Source organism: Callorhinus ursinus, unplaced genomic scaffold, assembly GCF_003265705.2.
Source record: "Callorhinus ursinus isolate GAN/ISIS: 27379988/994484 unplaced genomic scaffold, GSC_fseal_2.0 scaffold18, whole genome shotgun sequence".
Lineage (NCBI taxonomy): Eukaryota > Metazoa > Chordata > Mammalia > Carnivora > Otariidae > Callorhinus > Callorhinus ursinus.
In genome coordinates, this window is record NW_027397080.1 from 8,976,975 (window position 1) to 9,000,189 (window position 23,215).

Sequence of the window (23,215 nt, forward strand, 5' to 3'; positions counted from 1 at the left end):
CAGTGATTTTCCTGGTCACACAGCTCAGACCCCAAGTCTGAGTGCAGAGCCCTGCTGTCCCCTGTGATGATCAGCATAGGGACCTGCTCCTTCAGTGTGCGGCCCTCTGCCTGGGCTGTGCCAGGCCCACCCAGGTGCTGAGCACACTGGCCCCCCGACCCCCGGGGCTCTTGAGAACAGCTCTGAGGGGAGATTAATGCCCCTCTTCACAGCTCAGGAAACTAAGGCTTCCAAGGTCATGCGACCTCCCCCAAGGTCAGTGGGTTAGTTAGCGGGGGATCCGCTCGGATCCCAGGCCTGGGCTTTAGCTGGAGCGACCCCTGGGCCAGGCTGCAGGTGAGGTCCAGGCTGGCGGGAGGGCTTCGGGGACCCACCCTGTGGGCCTCCCGGGGATAGTGGCCTCTGGAGCCAGGTCACCCCCGACACTGATTCCCTGCTCTTCTCTCCAACCCCCCCCCCCCCCCCCTCCCCCCCCCCCTCTCCCCCCCCCCTCTCCCCCCCTCCCCCGCCACTCTGCCTGTCCCTGGCTCTGCCCAAAGGCCAAGGTGACAGAGGAGTGCTCCCAGTACGAGTTCGAGAACTACATGCGCCAGCAGCTGCTGCTGGCCGAGGAGAAGAGCTCCGGACACGAGGCCCGGAGCTGGGTGCCCAAGCGGCAGTTCGGCAGCGTGCCCCCCGTGCGGCGGCTGGGCCACGACGCGCAGCCCATGAACCCCCTGGACGCGGCCATCCTGGCGCAGCGCTACCTGCGCAAGTAGCCCCCTGGCCCTGGGTGCTGGCCCCACCCGCCACCTCTCCCCAGCCCCCAGCCAGCGGCCCGAAGCCCCCCCCCCCCGCCGTCCCCCCACTGGCTGCGACAATGGGGACGGGGCAGGGACAGCGCAGGTCACACATGGGGTCAGCAGAAGTACCACGGAGCTACCTTGGGAATGATCGCTTGACTGTTTGGTTTTTTAATCTGAGAAGCCTAGATAACTAATCTGCTTTTAATCATGACGTTTTAATCTACCTCTGGCTCTCTAACCGTGCTGTCTCTGGACTGAGTGAGGGAGGAAGAGGGGCCGCCCGCCCAGGACAGCGCCCCCCCCCCCCATAAGCTGAACCGCAGCTCGCTGCTGGCTCCCAAAATGAACGCCCACCCCCCACGGCCCTCCCAGGCCCCCTCCCAGGCTGTGTCCGTCCCTTCCCTTCTGACCCCAGGCCCCTCAGTCCAAGCTTTGGAAAACTTCACCTCATCGTAAGCAGAATTCAAATATATTTATTTTTGTACTGAAACCAACTTCTCTCCCATCTCTAGGTGGCTCGGCCCGTGGCCACGCCCTGCCCCCACCCCCACCGACCTGGCTGGACAGCAGGGAGCCCACCGCCCACAGATGGGCCCCCTTCTCACCCCCAGGCTCAAAAGCCCCTTCCTGGCGGCCCCTCCACCTCCAGCCCACCAGTCCCCCCTGTTTCTGGTGATGGGGAGGCCTTTCTAGACTTGGTTCTCTTTCTCCCATCTCAGTAGCTTCTCTGAGGTGCTGCACCCTCGCATTAACCCTGGTTTCTTTCTGCACCCCGCACCGTGGTACTGAGGTGACGTTGACACAGATGTGAAGGGGGTGCCTGGTGGTCGGGCGGGGAGGGGAGCGCTGGGCCGACCGTGAACAGGTGGGCCCTGCTCGCATGCCTCGTCTTGCTCCCCGCACCCCTCTGTGTTCACAGGACGGTGGGGGCATCTCCCCTCCGGTTCTTGCCTCATAATGGATGTCGGGTCTCTCCCAGCAGACCCTGGCCAGGGCCCTTCATCGGGGCTGTGGGGCTCGTGGGGAGAGCTGTAGGGACTGGCGGGGGGGGGCTCTGCCTGGCTTGAGAACAGCCCTGCTGCCCTTTTTGAGCCGAGATTTTGAAGTGGATGCCCGTCTTGCCAGAAACACTGTTCTCACCAGAATGCCCTTCCCTCCCACCTCTCCCTCACTGGACTTGGCCTTGCCCGGTGCCAAGCAAAGACCCCTCCTCTGGCCTATCCCCCCAGGCCCTCCTGGAAAGGCTGAGTGTTCCCCTCCAGGCAGCCCTGGGCCTTCAGGCCCTTCCTGTCTGTTCTTGCTCCCCAGTGGGGAGGTGACCGAGGCCTGTGTGACCTTGTTTCCCAGAGTGTGAGCTGCCCCCTCCCCAAAAGCTGACTCACTGTGAGTGACTTGGGCAAGTTCCCAAACCTCCTTGTGCCTCAGTTTCCCCATCTGGAAAAAATGGGGCCACCTCTTGCCAGCAGTAGCAGGGCCGCCCATGCCCCTTCCTCCCCATGCCCCCATCCCAGCACTTGGGCGCCTCATGCCTCTGCCTCAGTGGGTCTCCGGGAGCCCGCCTGAGCCCAGCACTTACTCCCCCTGAGCACCAAGCTCTGCCTGCATCAGCGGCCAGCCACTGAGAGCCAGGGTGCCGTGCTGCGGGGGCGGGGGATGTCCTCTTTTCTATATTTATTTCAAAAAGAAGTCTCCCAAGGGAGTAGAAATGCAGTCTGGCCTAGGGCTCCCAGCCCCTGTGACTGTCCTCCCGGGAGGGTCTCAGCCGAGACCCTCTGGGCCTGCTTGCCACAGGTGGGCTTTCTCCTCCTTTTCAAAGCAATATGCTCGGGGGTCTGCAGAGCCTTCTCAGACAGGCGGGGCCCTCCAAGGTCAGCCCCTGCGTCTGATTACCTTTGTGGCTAAGCAAATGAGAGGAGGCTGGGCCTGCCCTCCCTGGGTGTCACACACTGAGAGGTCCTGTTGTAAAGAAACAAAACAGAAAAAGTCACAAAAAAGTTTGTATAAAGACATATTTTTGTACTACATGGGGACTCTTCCTGCATGTCAGCAATAAAACTTCCTGACCTGGAGCCCGTGTGGCCTGTACGTCTGCCGTTCTCGTCCTTCTCCCGGTGTCGCTGTCCCTCGTGCCCCAGCCAGGCAGGGCAGACTTTCTGCAGCTCTCGGCTCTCCCCCCCCCCCCCCCCCGCACCCTTCCCCCGCCCCGCAGCCGCTTGGTGGAAGAGGGGACAGAACTACCCCGCATTCTCCTGCCCCATTAGTGCACCGCCCCCCTCCGGAGTGCCCCCGGGGGACTGCCCTGCTCCCCTAGCTCAGCCCGGGCCCCTTGCGGGCAGGAGGCGTCCCAGGGCGGCTGCGGCTGGCCCAGTATCAATCCTCCCTCCCTGCCAAACCCCCAGCTGGGGTCGGGGGGGATCCCAGCCAGAGACTGCCCATGTGCCCCCACGCCCATCCAGGGCAGCTGGGGTGAGAAGGGCTCGGCAGGACTTTTCCTGCACTGGCCTCCCCCCTCGCTCCCCTCCATAGGCAGCCAAAGGGCTTCCTTCCTTCCTTTCTTCATTCCTTCCTTTGCCTAAATTTAGACGTTGCGGCTCGAACACCGGAGTGTGCAGCCGAAGGTAGGCCGGCCCCTCCCCCAGCCCCCCACGGCGCCCCGACAGACCCACTCACAGGAGTGGGAGCCCACACACAGCCCCAGCTCATAGAAGGAGCCGAGCCCACGCCTGGAGCCCCTTCGCAGGCAAGCGTGCACACAGCAAGAGTGAGGCGGCCCTGGGGCTGTGCGGACTCTCCAGAGCCGCCCCGGCCCCTCGCCCGGACCTGCACACCACCTCCCTGGCCACTCCCGCGGCTACACACACTGAGCGCGTTTCCTCTGACCCATCCCTCCTCTGCGAGCCGTCGGGGGTCTGCCAGCTGCAGCGCCCGGTCTCGTCCCCACGTCCGCCTCCTTCCCGTCCCCCTGGCACCCGATCAGCCTCCGTTCCGTGCCACATGCACGGACGGGTCAGCCTTACTGGCCACCAACACCCAAGACCGCCGCCCGCGGGCAGGGACCCGGCCTCGCCTACTCGCCTGTCCACAGCTGGGACGGGCTGGGCACACAGCTCGCACGCCAGAGCTCGGTCTCAATCTCAACGTGTCAGATGGCTCCTCAGTTTTTATTGCGAGCCCCAGAAGCCACGGAAGCAGAAAGTAGCAGAAAGGTGGGGGGGGGGGGGCAGGATCAGCAGCCTCCTGTGCTCCTGAGAAGTCAAACAGGAACGAAGAAGTTTCCAGCCGTTTGAGCCACCTCTGGGGCTCCAGCGGCCTCAGGACTGGAGCTGCCCAGCTCTCTGAAGTGGGGAAGGGAGGAAATGGAGGCTCAGTGGCCGAGGTGCTTAGGCCAAGCTTGCCTTGACTTGTTGCCCCCCCCCCGCCCCCTCCCACCCCACGTCCAACCCCCTGCTAATCCTGTCACGGGCCAGGCAGAATCTGACCCTTCTCACGGCTCCCTTGCGACCACCCTGAGCCCCCTCTTGCTTTCTGGCCTCCCTGCTCCCACCCTTCCCCCGCAACCACCCAGGGGCCACATGGCAGCCAGAATGAGCCTTTTTACAAGCCCGGTTTTGTCCCTAGCTTAGTTTAGGACTAAGCTTAGGTGTCCCTAAGGACAGAATGAGCCTTTTTACAAGCCCGGTTTTGTCCTCAGCTTAGCACCTCTGATGGCTTCTGCCCCAGGCAGGATAACATCCAGAGGTCGGTCTGTGGTTTGGAAAGCTCCACAAACAGCCCTGCGCCTGGCCCCCTCTCTAACTTGTGGGCGCCGCACCCCGCCTCCGTCCCTGTGCCAGCCACACTGGGCTCCTTGCTGATCCCGAAAGAGCCGAGCCGGCTTCCACCTCAAGGCCTTTGCCTGGGCTATTAGTTCTGGAAGGCTCTTCCCCCAGATAATTTGCATGGCTGCCTCCCTGACTTCCCTCTGCTCAAAATGTCACCTCAGAGAGGCTGTCCTGAACACCTGGCCTTCTCTAACCCCTTAAGGTTTCCTCTTTATGTTTCTTCATTGTGCTTCCCACAGCCTGGTATGATATCATATGTCCGATTGTTGATTCTATCTGCCTTCCCTTCTCAGATGCTGAGCTCCATGAGGGCAGGCCTCTTTTCTGTGTGTCCATGGGAGGGGGGGGGCGTCAGAATTATAGGGTGCTACTGGCATTTAGAGGGTGGGAGCCAGGGACAGCCCCACAAGGAAGGCAGAGTCTACATCCTGCACAACGTGAGTGAAAATGTGTTTACAATGACCAGAGCCAAGAATCTACCTCCCTTTTATACATAAACACAAAGGACTGGTGGACACATAACATACACCGAATCTTTGGGGAATGCAACTACTGTGCAAAGTGGAGGGAATCTATACCTTGTGTTGCTCCGAACTGTACCACGAACTGTACCAAGAGCGCCTCACCGTTTCCGACCCTGTCATGACCGCAATGTCCCAGCACCAGTCTGCACTCAGAGCTGTCACGTTCCCAGGGAGTGACCACACCACAAATACATATCATTACCTTTTATTTTCTTTATACTTTTAATTAGATGCGGGGGTGGGTATATTAGCCACAAATTTCACTTCAGGAGCATAAAAGGATCAATACAGAGTATCACGAAGAGGCAGCTTTGGGTCTGCCTGGGTGGGGAACCATGACCCAGAACCAGCCCGTGGAAGACTGGTTGGGAGCCAGGCCCCAGCCCTTACAGCCATGTGACCACACATACATGCTTCCCCTGAGCCTCACTTTCCTCCTCGTTAGGTGGGAGTCCCGCTACGACCCGCACAGCGTGACCGGGAGAGCTGAAGATGAAGGGCACATAGCACTTAGCCAACCAAGTACCAGGTGCCAGGAGGGCACTCCATATCCATAACTCTTATGGTTCATTCTGCAAATTTCACTGGGCCCTCTTCCCAGCGGCTGTCCCAGGGGCTGAGAGGCATTCAGAGGACTGAGCAGGTCCAAGGAGGCCATGAGTGGGTCACCTTCTTCCCTCCATCTAGGACCTAGCCAGCCCCTGAACCCCTCAGTGGGAAGGCCCCAGTGTCAGGAACAGACCCCCAGCTTGGCCACTGAGGAAGGGAGCAGAGCTGTTCCAGCCCCCCTGACAACCCTCCCAGAGGCTCTGGGTCCCTCAGCACCCCCTGACCTCCCACCGAGACCTGTCTTAACTTTTTTCATTAAAAAAGACCTGTCTTGGGGCACCTGGGTGACTCAGTCATTAGGCATCTGCCTTCGGCTCAGGTCGTGATCTCAGGGTCCTGGGATCGAGCCCCGCATCAGGCTCCCTGCTCAGTGGGGAGCCTGCTCCTCCCTCTCCCTCTGCTGCTTCTCCTGCTTGTGCTCTCTCTGTCAAATAAATAAAAATATTTTTAAAAAATAAAAAAATAAAAAAGACCTGTCTTTCCTGAGTTTCATCTTAGGATCACTCTCTGGGCCTCCCAAGGTGACAAATCTCTAGTCCCACAGGCTGACAGGAGAGCAGAGAGGCAGCCAACCAGTGGGCAGGTGGACGGGCAGCAGGTCAGTCATAGGCCGGCAGACAGGGAGAAAATCAGCAGGTGGAGAGATGGGATGCAAGCCAGGCAGGCGAGTGATGGGTATGCCGAGATCCCAGCCAGCACAACCGGCAAGCAGGTGGCCGGGAATGCCTACAGACTGGCTGGCGGGCAGAGCGAGGCAGGCAGAAAAGCAGATCGGCAGGTCGGCAGGAGGGCCTGACGGCCAAGGGGCACACCCCCCAGGGCCTCCAGGAGTAGCCCTCAGCCTCTCTGGAACCCTCCAGGGCAAGGCTACTCCTCCTCCCACCCAGCCTAGCTCGGCCGCATGCATCCCCCTAGGCGAAGGCAACACTCTGGTGTGTCCCTGTCTCTGAAGGGACCAGTAAGCATCGCAAACCCCACTCTGCTCAGCAGGGCCACCAGCTTCACCAGGGCTGAGTCACACCTGACTCTCTCCCAACACACACGTCACCCACCAAGGCACAGACACCCGTGTCAGCAGGTCAGCAATACCCAGAGATCCGCATAGCGCGGCAACAGCTTAACACCGATCCAGAAACTTGTATGCTCTCATGAATACAGAGAGGCGTGCGTGTGGCCCCTCAGGAGGACCCAGGTGTGCGCCATCCCCACCGAGGCACAACATCCTCAAGACACAAGGTGGGTCACAGCACGGCTGCAGCACACCCCGATGTTCGCACAGATGGAAGGCATTCCGTGAATCCGTGCGCCCACGGAAACCCACTGATAGCACAGCCGGTGGTTAGATTCTGGCCTCACGTTCATCCTCATCGCATCCGGCTCTGCCTCCCACCTCACGGGTGTCTCCTGACTCCTCCCCCAGGAGAACCGTCAAGGGTGCACGGCCGGAGCTCGGGCTTCAGCGGCTTCTCGTCCCTCCCGGCTCCAAGGCTGATGCCACCCACTCCCCGGGAGTCCTATCCATCTTCTGTGTGGAGGGCTCCCAAACCCGTGTCCAGCCCAGACTCCTCCCGGGGCCCCCCGCCTGACACCTCCCCCGGGGTATCTAATGCACATCTCAAAGGAAAGTCCGACCCCGCAGACCTGCACCCCACATACGCTTCCCTCAGGGGCTCAGGCCCAGCGTCAAGCGGCGGCCCTGCGACCTCTTTCCCTCACAGCCACAGGCAAAGGCAGGAATCGCTGACCCCGCTTCACCTGCTCCGCGGCACTTCCGGGACCAAGCCCTGGGCGCCGCCCGCGCGGCCCCGGCCCTCACCGCTCCCCGTTCCCGCCCCGCCGCCGCCTGCTACCGCGAGTCCCCACCGGGGTCTCTCCGAAGTGCGTCAGGAACCAGGACGCCGCCTCCGCCGGCCCCCCAGACTCTCAGGGCTCCACACCGCACGGACAGTAACGTCGGAGCTCCCCCTCGGGCCCCCCCACGCCCCTCCCCTGCACCCGGGAGAGAGGCGCCCCACGGCAGGATGCGGGTGTCACCTCCCGCGCCCCCTTGAGAGCGGCCTGCAGGTGTGTTCCATCACGCTCTGCGTCTCAGCAGCGCCCACGCTGCCTTCTTCAGGGACTGCCTCCCGGCCCTGGAGTCGGCTCCACGAGGGCAGAGGCCTGTGTCTGTCCTGTTTCCCGCCGGAGCCCCCATTCCCGGGAAGTAGCATTTGGGGACGGGCCGCTGTAGGGATTTACACGCAGCGGTAGCCGCCCCCACACAAACGCTCGAGCAGATACAACACGAAAGTGGACACACAAACAGATAGAGGCAGAAATGCCTCCGTCCGCGCTCACAAAACAGACTCAACAGTCACAGCGACACCCGGGGGGTCCTTTCCCATCCCCATGGGAACTGGTCTGTCTTTTCTCCATCTCCATCTGCCCTCTGCTTGAACCCAGTCTCAGGACTGGAAGTGGGGGGTCTCCAGCCTGGACACACGGGGGGGTGGGGGTCACTGGCCCACAGGCCTCAGGCCGCGCCTTCAGCTATGTCTGCAATTTCCTCTCCCCCTTCCTTCCCTCCTCCTCTCGGAGGCTCCCGCCAAGAAGGCCTCCCCCTCACCCAAGCCCCAGCGCAGGAAGGGGGGCCCAGAAAGGCGGGGGGGGGGTGAGAGTCTGAGCAGGAAGATCACCCAGGCCGCACACATGGATCACAGAACGCGTTGCCCGTCCAAGCCGAGCCCAGGTGGCAACGGATGCGCGCGCACTGGCAGGTTTAGCCAGGGGCAAATGCGTCTCTGCGGCCGGCTCCGCGCGGAGCACCGGGGCGGCGGAAGCTCCAGGCTGGGCTCTGCAAGGCTGGCCTGCTCCTGGCTCTAAGCTCCGGTCCGACATTCACTAACCCTGTGTGACAGGAGCTCTCCCAGCCGGAGCCCTGGGAGGGAGGAGGAGAGCCCCTCTGTCGTAAACAGACATCTGGGGCAGGACTGAAGAAGAGGGGCAGTCTTCCCTGGGTGGAGGGGGCCTTCTGGGAGGAAAAGCAAGGTGTAGAGAAGGGGTTAAGCGCCCCGGGCTCAAGGGGCAAAGAGCAGTGGGTTCAAATCCTGCCCCTTTGGTCAAATTATTCAATCTCTCCGTGACTCAGTTTACTTATCTGTCAAGTGGCGACAATGGTACTCACTTTATAAGGTGGTTAGAATTAAATGAAAGAATATTACAAAGGGCGCGCGCACGCACACGCACACACACACACACACACAAACACACCGCCTGGCACCTAGGCAGAACTTCATCCTTACTATTATTTTTGTTATTAGTAGCTTGGGGGCGGGACCCTGCCACCGGCCTCCCCAGCGGTTTCCTGTGGGAGAGCAGACGGCCCCGCCGGCCTCGCTCCCCCTCCTCGCAGTCGCTCGCTCCTCTCCCCTTCCTCTCCCGGCCCTTTTCCTCCCCGCCTCCCCCCGCCCCGCCCCGCCCCGCCCCTCCTCTTTCCTCCGCGGAAACTTTTCCGCCGGCTGGTCCATCGGCCCGTGTCCGGCCCGCGCTGCCGCGGCCTGGGAGCCGAGCGGGGCAGGCGGGGCAGCCGGGACCGGACTGGGTGGGAGCGGCGGGGTCCCGGGTGTATGCAGCCGCCGGACGCGCCGGGCCGGCAGCGGGGAAGAGGGGCGCTGACGGTGAGTGAGCCCGGGCCTCCGGGACGGTGGGTCCCGGCGGGGCGGGCAGATGGGAGAGGGAGGCGGCTTCCCCTCCCCGGAGCCCGCCCTGGGAGTGGGGAAGGCACTCGCCTCTCGCTCCTCCATCCCACTACCGGGACGCCGAAACCGGGCGTCATTTGGGGACCCCACAAGGGGGCGGAGCCTCCTGCGGCCCACTTCCCTGACCCCTCAAGTTGGAGGGATGTCTGCGCCCAGGGCAAGGATTCCCCACCCCCCCAGGGCAGGGCCCAGGTCTGTAACAAAGTTAGGGAGCTGCTCTCTCCAGGGCGGACGCTGGGGGCTGCGCTTCCAGCGAGGGAAGCTACCTTGAGGAAGCGGGGTCAGGATCAGCTCTGGGCTGGGGAGTGGGATCTGACCTTGCTGACCTCGCAGGCTGACAGGGGGGCTGCCCCTCCGCCCCCAGAGCAGCATGGATGCCCCACGGAGGGACATGGAGTTGCTGAGCAACAGCCTGGCGGCCTACGCACACATCCGCGGTGAGGGCGGGCCCCGGGGGGGCATGCGCCCCACTCCACCCCTTCCTCTCCCCACCTCCCTGCCCCATCCTCCCCGTCCCTCACTGCCCGATGGCGGCTACCTAATGTCTTTCAAATAAGGAGTACTGTCCTTGCCCCCCCCAAAACTTAGAACCTGGAGTCCTTCCGAAATGGAGTAACTCCCACCCGCCAGGGAGCCAGGGCTCCTCCATGACTTCTGCCCTCTGACCCCCAGCTAACCCCGAGAGCTTTGGCCTCTACTTCGTGCTGGGAGTCTGCTTTGGCCTGCTGCTGACCCTGTGTCTACTAGTCATCAGCATCTCCTGTGCGCCCCGCCCGCGGCCCCGGGCCCCTGCGCCGCGCCGGGACCCCCGCGGCAGCACCCTGGACCCCGAGGACGAGGACGAGGACGACGAGGACACGGTGACCCGGCTGGGCCCCGACGACACGCTGCCGGGCCCCGAGCTGAGCGCCGAGCCAGACGGGCCGCTGAGCGTCAACGTCTTCACGTCGGCAGAGGAGCTGGAGCGGGCGCAGCGCCTGGAGGAGCGGGAACGGATCCTGAGGGAGATTTGGCGCACCGGGCAGCCGGACCTGCTGGGCACCGGCACCCTGGGGCCCAGCGCCTCGGCCACAGGCACCCTGGGTCGCATGCACTATTACTGACCGGCCCCTTTCCACTGCAGAGAGCTCTGCGTAGTGGACATGCGCAGGAACTCACAGCGGCCCCAGGACGTTGGGACTGCCCCTGCCCACGGTGCTATGGAGGCCCCGCCCCCACAGCTCCCCCAGTGCTATTGGGCCTGGATCCCCACCTTCTGGGATACCCAGTCCTGCCACAAAGCCCGTGGGGGACAGGACACAGGGTTCCCCAGCCCCTTTCGTGGGATCGGTTAAGAGATGACCAATGAAAACTGCATTCTCAGTGACTCAGTCTCCCTCTGTTACTTTTGTCCCCAGTGTCCTCCAGGCTCCTGCCGTGCAGGGGGCCCCAGATTGAGACCCCACTCGACTCTTTTACCAGGCTGACCACCTTTATCAACCCACCCAACACCTCAGCATACACGCTTGCATTCAGTTCACAGACTGAAAAAACACTCCACCACCTCACAGCCTCACGCACAGAACAAGTTATCACTCGCATTCCTTCCTCACAAATGCATTCCTTCCCGACGAAGGCCTGGGCGCACTTTGCCCCTGTTCTTCGAATGCTCTGGGATCCTGCATCATTGCAATCACACACACACACACCATTGCAAACACACACACACCATTGCACACACACACACACACACACCCCAGGCCTGGGGACCCTGCCCTTGACGCTAAGGCACTATTAGCCCGTGTTAACCGTGTGTGCCAGAGGGGGGCTATGGAGTTCGTTTCGGAGCAGAGCTGCGTTCCAGCGAGTCCTTCCGAGAGGACTGTGGGGCCAACTGGGAGGGGTCCCGGCTCGAGAGCAGGCCCGCCCACCTCCTCTGGCGCACAGCTGGATTCCGGAATCCGGGCCCGCGGGCAGAGCCCGACCCCGCCTGGGCCTCTCCTGCCGGCCATTTCTCCAGCACCCGGCAGACGTCCGAAGGAGACACCCCCCACCCGCCCCCGCCATCCGGTGGATAAAAATAGACGCGCGCAGGCCTTGGGAACGGTAATGGGAGCCACATGTTGGCCAGATGTGCCCGGGAGAGACCGCCGGGAATGCGGAGGGCCCGGAGCGCCCGGCCGGCCCCGCCCCCGCCCCGCAGGCCCCGCCCCCGCACGGACCAGGCAGGCGCGGCGAGCGCGTACACGGCAGTTTACTTTCTTGCGTTTCTCAGAGTCGCGTGCTAGGACGTGGGAGGCCGGAGCCTGACTTGCCCCCAGGTCCCGCGGTGGTCCCTTCCGGGCCCACCCTCAGTGCGTCTGCGTCTGCGCGTGGATGGAGCCCCGGGTCCGGGACTCCTGAGTCCCCTGCTTCATCTGCACCTAGTCGGGAGAGGGCGTTCAGAACAGGCCGCCAGGGGAGGGCCAGCCTCCAGCCCCCTGGGATCTGCACCCCACCCACCTCCAGCAAATGGCGCTTCTCCTTCTCGCTCTTCAGCTCCTCCCAGATGTCGGTCAGCTTCCTCCTGCGGACGGGAGGCCGAGGGGGAGGGGTGGGCTGGGCAGGCTTAGAGCCCCCAGCCCCCTCCCAGCCCACGCCCCTCCCCCTCCCCACTTACTCCAGCTGCACCGCCATCCACTCCAGCGACCTCCTTAAAGATTCCATTTCGTCCTGTAGCCTCATTATATCGCCTCTGTCACTTTTGCTGTCCGTGAGATTTTGCGGGACGAGGGAAAGTAGAGTGGGAGTCTCTTGGGGGTCTGCAGTCGACTTGATAGAATGAGGATTCTTTTGGGCAGGGGCTACCTCTTTGGGGGACACCTGCTCTTTGGGGAGTGCCTCCTCTTCCGGGGTACCCTCATGCTTCCCAGGTGCCTCCTCAAGGAGAGTTGTAGCCTTCTCAAGGGCAAGCATGGACCCTGGCTTGGACTGAGACTGGAATGGGAAGCTGTCCCTCTGATCGAGAGGGTGTGTCGTCGTGCAGAGATCGGGCTCCTCTGGCATGTGGACCTCTTGGGATTGAGCCTCATTGGCCACAGGAGACTTGAACTCTGGCAGGGCTTGCTCAGGAGAGAAGTGATGGATCTGAGTGTTGTCTCTACTGGAGGCCTCTTCAGAGGGCACCTGCTCAGGGGTCAAGACCTTTTCTAGGGTGGGCGCCTCATCCCCAGGAGAGACCATCTTTGGGCCAAGGACTTCATCCTCTGGTGGGACTTCTGGGGCAGGGGCCTCATCCACAGAAACGAGGCTGTGTGGGCTGGGAGCCTTGTCTAGAATCAGGCCGTCCTGTGGGGTGGGGATCTTTGGGGCTGGGGTCTTGAACTCTAGAGTCAGGGCCTCCTCGGAGATGGTGACCTTATCTGGAGTCAGGGTTTCCTCTGGAGTGGGGGCCTTATCCGGAGTCAGAGTCTTCTCTGGGCTGGGGGTCTTGTCCAGAGTGGGCGTTTTATTCACAGGAGAGGCCTTTGCTAGGCCGCGCTGCTCTTCCTCCTGTGGTGATGGGGGTGAGGTCTCAGCCGAGGGATGGGTACCTTGACAGTTTGAGTCAGGCTCCCCTTGGCCTGGGATCCTTCACCCTTCACAACCATAGCCCTGGGAACCAGACTCTGCCCAGTGGTCCCGGTGTCTCAGGGCCTCTTACCTGACTGGTTGCAGAGCGCTGCCGGGAAGCCTGGGTTTTTGATCCCTTTCTACCAGGGTGGGCTGGACCCCCGCTGAGGAAGCTGCTGCCGGAGCCTATGAGAGCAGAACCTCAGGGGTCCAAGCTCCTCTGACCCCAAGTCTCTCCCCATCTTTGTCCTTCAGCACAACCACCCTTATCCCTGTCCCCCATTCCTTCCCCACCGTGGGAGGCAACAAGACCTACCCGAGTCTCGGGAGGGGCGCTTCTGACTGTCTCCGCCGCTGGGTGTCCAAGAAGGCCTGGAACATATTCCCATCAGACCAGGAGGTGGGGTCAGGGAACAGCATTTCCTGTGTACCCTCCTCCTTGCCCCACCCCCACCCCACTCCTTACTTGGTTTTGCTGGGCCCAGTAGGGGCTGTCACCAGCTTCCTGACTGTAGGGAGGGCCGATTTGGGCATCATCTTTTTTGGTTCCTTAATAGGAGCTGGGAGGGGAGAAGGGAGTGTGGCACCCATTCACTCCCTTATTCATCCATCTAACAGTTGCTGGCCCTGTCCTCTGCATAGGGGACTAGGGACAGGGGAGGAACATTTGACGCTGCCTCTTCGGAACTCTGGGGAAGCCGACCACCCTCATGCCACGTGGGCATGGGAACTGTGGGAGCAACCCAAAGGGACACATAGCAGGAGACAGTTGTCAGGGAAGGCTTTGGAGGGGACATGGCTTCATACCCTGCCAGTTTTTTTATCCATCCTTTCCTTTTTTTTTTTTTAAGTAATCTCTGTGCCCAACATGTGTCTCAAACTCAGAACCCTGAGACCAAGAGTTGCACGCCCTAGGGACTGAGCCAGCCAGGCGCTTCTATCCATACTTTTCTATGACCTGTCCCCTGCTCATTGCCCATGGCTGCCTCCCTGGTTCAGACTTCATCTTTTTCCTAGACTACAGCAATAACCTTCCCCAATGCAACCCACCCTCCCTAGAACTTCTTGGTCTTCTCTATCTCCTTTAGTCCCTAAGAGATCTCACCCAGTTTTATGGGTTTAATTAGCACCAATAAGCCAGCGACGTCCATATTCTCATTTCTAGCCCCTGAACTCCAGGTTCCTATCCAACTGTCCTGTTTCTACTTGGGGAGCTAACTAGCATCACACACTTAACATATCCAAATCTGAGCTCTCACTTCCCATCCCCCAAATCTGCCTCTTTTCCAGTGTCCCCCACCTCACCCCCTTATCCACTCGCCCAGATGACAAAATGAGTCATCCTTGACCCCTTTCATTCCCTTACGCTGCATATCCAAACCAGCAGTAAATCCTGATTGCTCAGGTCCTGAATGCAACCACTTCTCACCAGCCCTGCCACTAAGCACTCTAGACCGAGGCACCCCCACCTTCACCTGGACAGGGCGGCAGCCTCCGAGCGGGGCTCTGGCCACACTCCCCCTGCCTACGGCTTGTTCCCACAACAGTCAGAGTGAGCTCGGGTTCCACCAGGGCCGCAGACATAAGCAAAAGTAGAATATGTCATGTGTGAAAGAGTTATTGGGTGTTACTGAGAGAGAACAAGCAGGGGAATGTCACCCTGAGGCACGACAGTATACACCTGGTGGGGTTACTGCGAGGTCTGAGGGGACTTCACTCACGTGAGGCGCTCAGAAGAGGATGGGACATAGAGTCAAGGCTCAGAAAACGTTCACTTTGACTTCAGCTTCTCGTACTTTAGCTTTTTGCTAAAGTGCTCGGTAGGGCCCTCCCACTAGAGAGCAATTCTATCCTCCGGAGGATACAATTTTGAGGCAGTGTTGGGCCTCAGAGAAGTGGGGGAGGTCCACAAAAAAGGGACAAACTGAGGCCAGAAGGGTAGTAGGAGGGCCAACTACTGGGCTCCGGAGCCTGGGCCTGTGATGAGGAGCCGATACCCAGGTTGCGCCCCCTGAGTCCCCCACGGGCCCAAGCGGCAGTGCCACCCCTGCACACCCCTTTCTTCTAGAGGGCTCTGGTGGTCTCTGGTGGTTGGTGCCCTTTGGCTCCTGGCGGAAGTAGGAGCAAGTCCTTTCTGGAAGAAGTTTTCCCCTCCCGAGGCGGGAATTCCCTCAGGTTGGGATCAAGTCCTGAGCTCACACACAAAGATCACAAAACACACGAGAAGGCAGGCCACTGAGAATGGGAGTCTGCAGACACGATGCACAGCAGGTACTGGAATTGTCAGAGAACACAGCTGTGCTACAGGGCACGCAACAAAAGGACCATCAGGAATAAACAGGCAAATCTGGGGGGGTGGGGGAGGAAAACTGAGTGACTAGAGATGAAAAATAGCATTCTTGAAATAAATCAAATGCAATATAGGTTAAATAGCAGGTAAAACACAGCCAAAAAGCCAGAAAGAGAATTACTAGGCTGGAAACATAGTGAGACAAGGAGCAGAACATTTGAAAGCAGTGGTAAAAAGAATGGATAATGAAAGGGGGTTTGGCTACGGCTGAATGATGCGGTAGACAAATCCTCACCTCGCAAGGCAACTAGAAAGCTGGACAAAACCACCATTTCTGTGCTCTGGAAATTGACCAAAGGCATAAGATATCCTAAGAAGTGTTTACGCTTGATGGCCTCCTTGCCCGCGCCTGCCCCCATCCCTGCCCCAGCTCCCGCCAGCCTGGTCTATGCAGACGCTCTGCTCTGCAGCGTAGGGCCGGCTGCAAGGATTGGCAGCTTCACTGCCACGGTGGAAGGGAGGTCACTCAATTTAGGGTGTAGCCTTGGACTTGGCACTGGTTTCATAGATAGGACACCAAAAGCACAAGCAACCAAAGAGAAAATAGAGACATGAGACTTCCTTCAGATGTAAAACTTTTGTGCATTAAAGGACACCAGTAAGAAAATGAAAAGACAACAGGATGGGAGAAAATATTTGCAAAGTTTACATCCGATAAGGGACTTTTCTCAAGACATATAAAGAACTCTAGTCAATAGTCAAAAGTTAAATAACCCAATTAAAAAATAGGCAAAGGACCCAAACAGACATTTCTCCGAAAGATATACAAATTGGCAATAAATCTATGAAAAGATGCCCAACATTTAAGCGGGCAGAAAAAGCTGGAGCGGAACCATAATGAGATACCACCCCACACTAACTAGGGTGATTATAATAAAAGAGTAACAAATGCTGGTGAGGATGTGGAAAAAGTAGAACCATCATGCATTGCTGGTGAAAACAGTGTGACAGTTCTTCCCAAAGCTACTACAGAGCAATCATAGCACCCAGAAATCCCTTTCCTACGCATACACCCAAGAGAAATGGAAACATGCCAACACAAAACCTTGTACATAAGTGCTCATACCCCAAAAGGTAAAAACAACCCAATGTCCACCAGCAAACAGATGGATAAAATGTCGTACATTACCACGATGGAATATTGGGCAACAAAAAGGAACGAAGTACAACATGTACTAGAAAATGGATGAACCTTGAAAACAAAAGGTACAACAGAAAGGTTTTTCTCTGGGTCCTGAGATGGAGCCCCGCATGGGGCTCCATGCTGGGTGTGGAGCCTGCTTGGGATTCCTTCTCTCCCTCTCCCTCTGCCCCTCCTTTCTCTCTCTCCCAATCTTTAAAAAAAAAAAAAAAAAGTGGGTTTTTTTTAAGTATTTGAATATATTAACAACTCTGATGAGACTGAACAAGAAAAAGAGAAGAAAAAATAATTATTAGAAATGAAAAAAAGACTAAGTGTAGATACAGACTATGAGAGAATATTATGAATAACCTTACACACATAACTAGAAAACATCGATGAAATGTATAATTACAAATATAATTCACTAGGGGCACATGGCTGGCTTAGTCAGTGGAGCATGAGACTCTTGATCTCGGGGTTGTGAGTTTGAGCCCCCCATTGGGCGGAGAGACTACTTTAAAAAATAAATAATTAAAAAAACAAAAATGAAAATAAAACTGATTCAAGAATTTTAGCCAGATTTCTGGCTAGCCATTGCTACCCAGGGACCAGGAGACCGAAAGAACGCTGTCTGTGCAAGGCTCCTAAAATGCAAGATTTCCTCCCATCTGAGTTCCAAGGTGAAGAAGCCATTTGAACAGAAGTTGTATGGGGGTCTTTGCAGATGTAATCAAGTTAAGAGGAGGTCACACTCTATCAGGGCCCTAAACCAGTGACTGGTGACCTTATTAGAAGAGGAAAATTTGGACACGGTGCACACAACAATGTGAAGACAGGCAGAGAAGAGTGGCAGATATATCCATAAGCCAAGGATTGCCAGCAACTACCAGAAGCTAAGAGACAAGGAAAGATGGCTCCCCTAGACTCTTCACAGCAAACATGGCTATGCCAACATCTTGGTTTCGGATTTCTAGTACCCAGAACTGTGAGAGATTAAATTTCTGTTGATTTAAGCCAAACAAAACAAAGAAGAAGAAAAAGAATTTCAGCCAAACCTTCCCACAACTATTAAAAAAAAAAAAAAAAAAAAAAAAAAAAAGGGAAGAAGAAATTGAAGTCGTTTAAAATCTTCCCATAATGGGGGAAAAAAAAACAGGGCCAGATGGATTTACAGGCAAGTTTTATCAACTCTCAAGGAATGATGATTCCCATTTTTTTTTCCCCAAGTAAACTCTACCCCCAGTGTAGGGCTCAAGCTCACAACTGAGATCAAGAGTCGTATACTCTATGGACTGAAACAGCCATGTGCCCCCACAATGATTCCCATCTTTTTAAGATCTACCAGATAATTAAAAACCAAAATGTATACCCCTTAACTCATTTATGGGGCCAGTATAATATTCATAATCAGAGGAGGAGAGTAAAAATAAATGCAAAAATCTTAAGAAAAACTGGGAAAATATTCCAATGGTATATGAAAAGATAATAAAACCATGACCAATTTGAATTTATCCCAAGAATGCAAGGGTGGCTTAATATTAGAAAATTCTACAAATGTCATTTATCACATTGACAGATTAAAGGAGAAAACCCAGAGAAATCATTTCAAAAGATTCATATAAACAATTTGAAAAAATTCAGCACACACTCTTGATAAAAATTCTAAAACTAGAAATAGAAAGGTCCTTTCTTAATCTGACAAAAAGAGTATCTAAGAAAAGATCTAGGGGCACCTGGGTGGCTCAGTCGGTTAAGTGTCTGCCTTCGGCTAAGGTCATGATCTCTGGTTCCTGGGATGGAGCCCTGCTCAGCAGGGAATCTGCTTCTCCCTCTCTCTGCTCATGCTCTCTCTCTCTTTCTGTCTCTCTCAAATAAATAAATAAAATCTTAAAAAAAAAAAGATACTAAGTAAGTCCCACTGTTAAAGGAGAAAAGCTGGAAACATTCCACTTAAAATCAGGAACATGGTAATGACGTTTAACATGACAACTTCTACCAATAGTGTGTTGAGCCCCTAGCCACTATAGTAAAATGAGAAAATAAAATGAAAAGACATAAAAAGTGGAAAAGATAGAGCAAAATTGTCATTAGTCACAGATGACATAACTGTCTTCATAGAAAACATATTAAGAAGCTAAAGACAGGGGCACCTGGGTGGTGCAGTCGGTTAAGCATCTGACTCTTGGTTTCAGCTTGGGCCCCACGCCGGGTTCCATGCTCAGCATGGAGACTGCCTGAGATTCTCTCTCCCTCTCCATCTGTCCTCCCACTTGCGCTCTCTCTCTGAAATAAATAAATAAATCTTAAATAAAAAGGGGGGGGGCGCACCTGACTAGCTCATTTGGTTAAGCGTCTGCCTTCGGCTCAGGTCATGATCCCGGAGTCCTGAGATCCCATGTTGGACTCCCTGCTCAGTGGGGAGTCTGCTTCTCCCTGTGTCCCTCACCCCGCTCATGTTCTCTCTTGCTTTCTCTCTCTCTTTCAAATAAATAACATTTTTTTAAAAAGTATCTACAGATAAACTGTTATAAATAATCAGTTTTTAGCACCATGACCGGCTATATAAAATCAATATACAAAAATCAATGCATTTCTATATTCCTAAAATAAACAGGATATTTTAAAAATAAAATTTAATATTTACTTATTTATATATTTTTAAGATTTTATTTTTAAGTAATCTTTACAACCAACATGGGGCTCAAACTCACAACCCCAAGATCAAGAGTGGCACGTTCCACCAATGGAGCCTGCCAGGCACCCCTATTTAATTTTTTAAAAGACACAACAAAAAAATCTGAGGTATCTAGAGATAAATCTTACAAAAGTTGTGTAAAACTCACAAGCAGAAAGTAATACATGGTGCTGGAGCAATTCATTGCCCATATGGAAAAAAGTATAATTGGGTCACTCATTAAAAATCAATGCCACAAAGATAAAGGCACTTAAAAACAAAAGGCAACACTTTAAAAGTTTTAAAGAAAATATAAATGACTTTTTCTGAACTTGGAGCAGGAAGGATGTCTTAGACAAGGAAAAACCTGCTAACCATGAAAGATTGATATGTCTACATTAAAATTAAGAACCCCGGTTCATCACAGAACACCATTACACAAAAAGAGATAACAAGCCACAATGAGAAAAAATATTTGTAAGGCATACAACCTGCAAAGGATTGGTATTCAGTATATATAAAGAACTCCAACTAATTATAACTAACCAGGGAAATGCAAATGAAGTCACAATGAGATGCTATTTTGTACCTACTAGATTCACACATAAAAAAGTAAAATCTGATAAAACCAAGTGTTGAAGAGGATTTGGAATAACAGGATCTCATACACCAATGGTGGAATGTTAAAGTGTACAATCACTTGGAAAACCAAACTGACTTTATCTCATAAAAGTTGAACATTCACATACCCTACAATCTAGAATGCCACTCCTAGGATGATATTCTAGAGAAATGATGGTATCTGCACACCAGAACACAGGCAGAGAAATGTTCATGGCAGCAGTATTTGTTGTAACAAAAACTAGAAACAATGAAAATGGCTAACAACAGGAGGAGACCAGATACACACATAAACTGTGGTAAATTCCCTGCAAGGAATATTATATAGCAGAGAAAAATTAATGAACTTACATCTAGATATGACATAGATTAATCTTAGAAATATAATGTTGATTGGAAACAGCAAGTTCCAGAAGACTATAAACATGATACCATTCTTATCAAGCTCAAAAACAAGCAAAAATCAATCGATACATTATTTAGGCACATATATAGGTAAACAAATTTAAAAACTCAAGGGAATTATAAAAACAAAATTCAGAATACTGGTTATCTTTTGGAGGGAGAGGAGGGAGCAGAATGGGAAGGAAAAGGAGCACATAAACCATTAGCAATACTCTAGTTCTTGGTTTGGTGACAGATCATGAATGTCCACAGGTCTCCATTATTAAGTTTTAAAGCACATTATGTGCGGTTTTGGCACGTGTGAAATATTACATTAAAAGATAAGTAAAACATCCCCACGGAACTATTCATTGACACACTCATATGACGAGCAAACACACAACACAGTCTCAAAGACAGACACATTGATCCACGTACTTCCTTACAAAATGAAACAAATCTAAACACTTGACAGCCATATTCTCAAAACACACAAAGAAATATGAACACACACAAACACATTCCTACATAATGACCCACATATATACCTACCAGGTCCTTAAACCACAGAGCGGTAGCTCCTAAGGGACTATAATACTGCACCACGGGGGAGCTGTGGGTGTTTATGGCAGCTAAACTGGTGGGGCCCCAGAGAGCAAAATCCCACCCCCACCCTTCCCCCCAACCCAAATCCCAGGTTTCCCGCGAGCACCCACCTGATTGCCGAGACACCACTTTCCGTGGGGTCAGCTTTTTGATCTGTGAAGAAGACAGTTATCAGAATCTGAAGAGTCTCCACATTTCTAGATCCACCAATATTTAGGGGTAGCCTAAATGTCCACTAAGCACCACCACCCCCAACTTTGTCCAGAGTAGGCTGCCTGCCCCCCACCCCCAACCTGAATGCCTGGCTCCATACTCACCGGGGGTGGGGGGAGCACAAAGTTGTCGGGGAAAACTCCTCTTCTGCCTTGAGACTCTCCTTCCCACCAGCCCTTATCCTCTGTGGTCTGGGAGAACAAGATACCATGGGGAGGTGAGCCAGATCCCCAAGCTCCTTCCTTTCCGGGTCCCATGGCTCCTCAACGTACCCTTTCTGGTCACCTCCCTGGCCCTGTGCTTTCATACCTTCCTCAGTACTTTCACCTCGTCCCCCCTCCGCAGCGCCAACTCATCCGGGGCCTCAGGCTGGTAGTTGAACAGGACCCTGTAGATCTCAGGGCGAGAGACTGTGGGGGGGGGGTCAGTCCATCAAGGCCAACTCCTCTCCCCAGATCAGTCAGGCACTCCCTCCCCCATCAGCTGCATTGAGTGTCCCCTTCCCCAAGTCAGCTAGGCTCACAGGAGGGGGTTCTGAGGAACCCTTTGGCTGGGTGCTCACCTGTCCGCAGGTAGTCTGGAGGGCTGTCATAGGTCAGACTGCTCAGCTAGTGGGGGGAAGGGGGAGGGAGGAACGAGCTGAGTCTCCACGCCTCCAAGAGGAACTCACCACGTTTGTGCCCACCGCACCCAATTTACCTTGGGAGGCCGCTGGGTACCAGGGCTGACTGAAGGCATGTCTGGGTTCCCGAGGCCTGGTGAGGACAGTGAAGTTAGGGAGTGTGCTAATTCAGTTTAGATCATGGGAGAGGTCAAAGGGGTCACAGGGTCAGGCCACTGGGAGGGTCACTGGAAATTGCAGAGTCTGGTCATAGGGGTTCACGGGGTCACAGGGTGCAGGTCTCACTTGGGGGCCCACTGTCCAGCAACTCCACAAAGTTGGATGGGAAGGCTCCCAGCTGCCCGTTCTTCTTCCCCAGCCACCAGCCGTCCTCAATCTGGGGAGGAGGAGGACGCAGGGCCATCTAGTTCTGCCCCAACGGTCTCTCGAGAATTCTTCCACCCATGTTTCTGCCCGGATTCTGCCCGATGCCCCCTCCTCCCTTGCTCCCTCACTTTCCCATTTCTGCGCCCCTCACCAGCCCCAACGCCCACACCCTCTCTTCACACATCCCTCACCCCGGGACGTGCTCCAGCATCTCCGCCCAAAGCCTCTCACCACTTCGTCCCCTCACCTCCTTTATCACTTCCACAATCTCCCCAGCTTGCAGCTTCAGCTCGTCCGCCTGCTCCGGACTGTAGTTGAAGTTCACCTTGCACCATCTTTGGGGGCCCTGAGATTTGGCGGGGCGACCTGGGGTCAGACGAGAGAGAAAGAGGCCTCTGGAACCGCGCGCCCCAGTCCGCTGAGCTGGGAGAGAGGGGGGCCGGGAGCGCCCCAGCTGGAGCTCCAGGCCACGCCCCAAGGCGGAGCATTGTACCCAAGAACCAATCACAAACCGCGGAGTGTCCGCGCGGCCCCGCCTAAGGCCGCGCCGGTCACGGCCTGCCCGGGGCAGCCGGAGCCGCGCAGACTCCGCGCGCCCGCCCAACCGGCCTGGCGCTCACCTCGGCGGCGCGCACAGCGCGGGCTCGGCGCCTCCCCGGCGCCGCGCAGAGACTCCGGGATCTCCTGGAAATGAACGCAAGGAGATTGGGGGGCGGGGCGGTGGGGCGGCTCTCAGCTCCTGGGGGCACGCATTGAGACCCTCCTCCACCCGACCTCCGGTCCGGTCTTACCTGCACCAAGCGCTCGGGAAAGAGACCACAACGACCCCCCAGCTCTCCGCGCAGCCAGCCCCGTGCGGGCCCCTCGCACACCTGCCGGACCACGTCCCCGGGCGCCAGACTCAGCTCGTCCTCCTTCTGCGCGCGGTACCCGGCCAGAACAAGCACCTCTGCGGGCGGAGGACGGAACGGGGGCGCAGCTCAGAAGGGACCGGTCCGGGCACACTGGCTTAGGCGCGAGTCCCTGGCTCCGCGTAAAGGACAGCGGGAGAGCGGGGTGGTGGTGTACGCTTCTGTTGCCTTTTCCGTCACCCCAAACCCTCTGTACATACCCATAGCTTCCGGGTCTCGCTCCAGGGCCGGGCTGGGAGTATAGTGCTGTCCCGCAGGCCGCCAAGTACTGGGCCCGGGTAGGGTGGGACGAGCTGCGA

General features: G+C 56.1%; 3 protein-coding genes across 20 annotated transcripts in view; 2 read left to right on the forward strand and 1 right to left on the reverse strand.

Annotated features, from left to right (window-relative positions):
* STK40 (serine/threonine kinase 40) overlaps positions 1 to 2,854 on the forward strand; it is a 39,134-nt gene extending 36,280 nt beyond the window's left edge. For 8 of the 9 annotated variants that reach the window (XM_073902901.1, XM_073902900.1, XM_073902902.1 and 5 more), the window contains 2 exons: positions 540 to 750; positions 1,298 to 2,854. In XM_073902901.1, coding sequence (XP_073759002.1) covers positions 540 to 750; positions 1,298 to 1,461 — 375 coding nt within the window. In that variant the 3' untranslated portion in view covers positions 1,462 to 2,854. Of the gene's footprint in view, positions 1 to 539 lie in introns of all 9 variants that reach the window. The other variant, XM_073902898.1, reaches the window with a different exon arrangement.
* A 6,340-nt stretch (positions 2,855 to 9,194) lies between these two features.
* EVA1B (eva-1 homolog B) lies at positions 9,195 to 10,842 on the forward strand. 4 transcript variants are annotated; one of them, XM_073902910.1, is made up of 3 exons: positions 9,195 to 9,395; positions 9,841 to 9,913; positions 10,149 to 10,842. In XM_073902910.1, the coding sequence occupies exons 1-3, from the start codon at positions 9,345 to 9,347 to the stop codon at positions 10,577 to 10,579; spliced, it is 555 nt and encodes a 184-aa protein (XP_073759011.1). In that variant the 5' UTR covers positions 9,195 to 9,344; the 3' UTR covers positions 10,580 to 10,842. The 4 variants fall into 4 exon arrangements, with proteins under 4 accessions (XP_073759011.1, XP_073759012.1, XP_025712442.1 ...); XM_073902911.1 differs by having other exon boundaries at positions 9,199 to 9,395; positions 9,846 to 9,913; XM_025856657.2 differs by having other exon boundaries at positions 9,201 to 9,395; positions 9,703 to 9,913.
* An 849-nt stretch (positions 10,843 to 11,691) lies between these two features.
* Positions 11,692 to 23,135, reverse strand: SH3D21 (SH3 domain containing 21). Of its 7 annotated transcripts, XM_073902907.1 has the most exons (17): positions 23,117 to 23,135; positions 22,797 to 22,954; positions 22,626 to 22,689; positions 22,253 to 22,371; positions 21,925 to 22,015; positions 21,717 to 21,772; positions 21,580 to 21,625; positions 21,327 to 21,427; positions 21,122 to 21,208; positions 20,915 to 20,957; positions 13,513 to 13,606; positions 13,363 to 13,418; positions 13,138 to 13,232; positions 12,852 to 12,986; positions 12,115 to 12,620; positions 11,958 to 12,021; positions 11,692 to 11,878 (listed from the first exon to the last, which is right to left on the reverse strand). In XM_073902907.1, exons 1-17 carry the CDS (start codon positions 23,118 to 23,120, stop codon positions 11,807 to 11,809), a joined length of 1,791 nt encoding a protein of 596 aa, XP_073759008.1. In that variant the 5' UTR covers positions 23,121 to 23,135; the 3' UTR covers positions 11,692 to 11,806. The 7 variants fall into 7 exon arrangements, with proteins under 7 accessions (XP_073759008.1, XP_073759006.1, XP_073759009.1 ...); XM_073902905.1 differs by having other exon boundaries at positions 12,115 to 12,986; positions 22,878 to 22,954; XM_073902908.1 differs by lacking the exon at positions 12,852 to 12,986.
* Between the last annotated feature and the right edge of the window lie 80 nt (positions 23,136 to 23,215).

What these genes read in the sequence shown, in the direction of transcription:
- EVA1B (XM_073902910.1), top strand. Translation starts at nt 9,345, where the DNA reads ATGCAGCCGCCGGACGCGCCGGGCCGGCAGCGGGGAAGAGGGGCGCTG. An exon ending in GGGGAAGAGGGGCGCTGACG is followed by an intron (nt 9,396 to 9,840) that starts GTGAGTGAGCCC and finishes CTCCGCCCCCAG; the next exon opens with AGCAGCATGGATGCCCCACG. An exon ending in GGCCTACGCACACATCCGCG is followed by an intron (nt 9,914 to 10,148) that starts GTGAGGGCGGGC and finishes TCTGACCCCCAG; the next exon opens with CTAACCCCGAGAGCTTTGGC.
- SH3D21 (XM_025857119.2), bottom strand. An exon ending in GCGCTGTGCGCGCCGCCGAG is followed by an intron (nt 22,372 to 22,625) that starts GTGAGCGCCAGG and finishes GTCTGACCCCAG; the next exon opens with GTCGCCCCGCCAAATCTCAG. An exon ending in GCTGGACAGTGGGCCCCCAA is followed by an intron (nt 21,773 to 21,924) that starts GTGAGACCTGCA and finishes TGTCCTCACCAG; the next exon opens with GCCTCGGGAACCCAGACATG.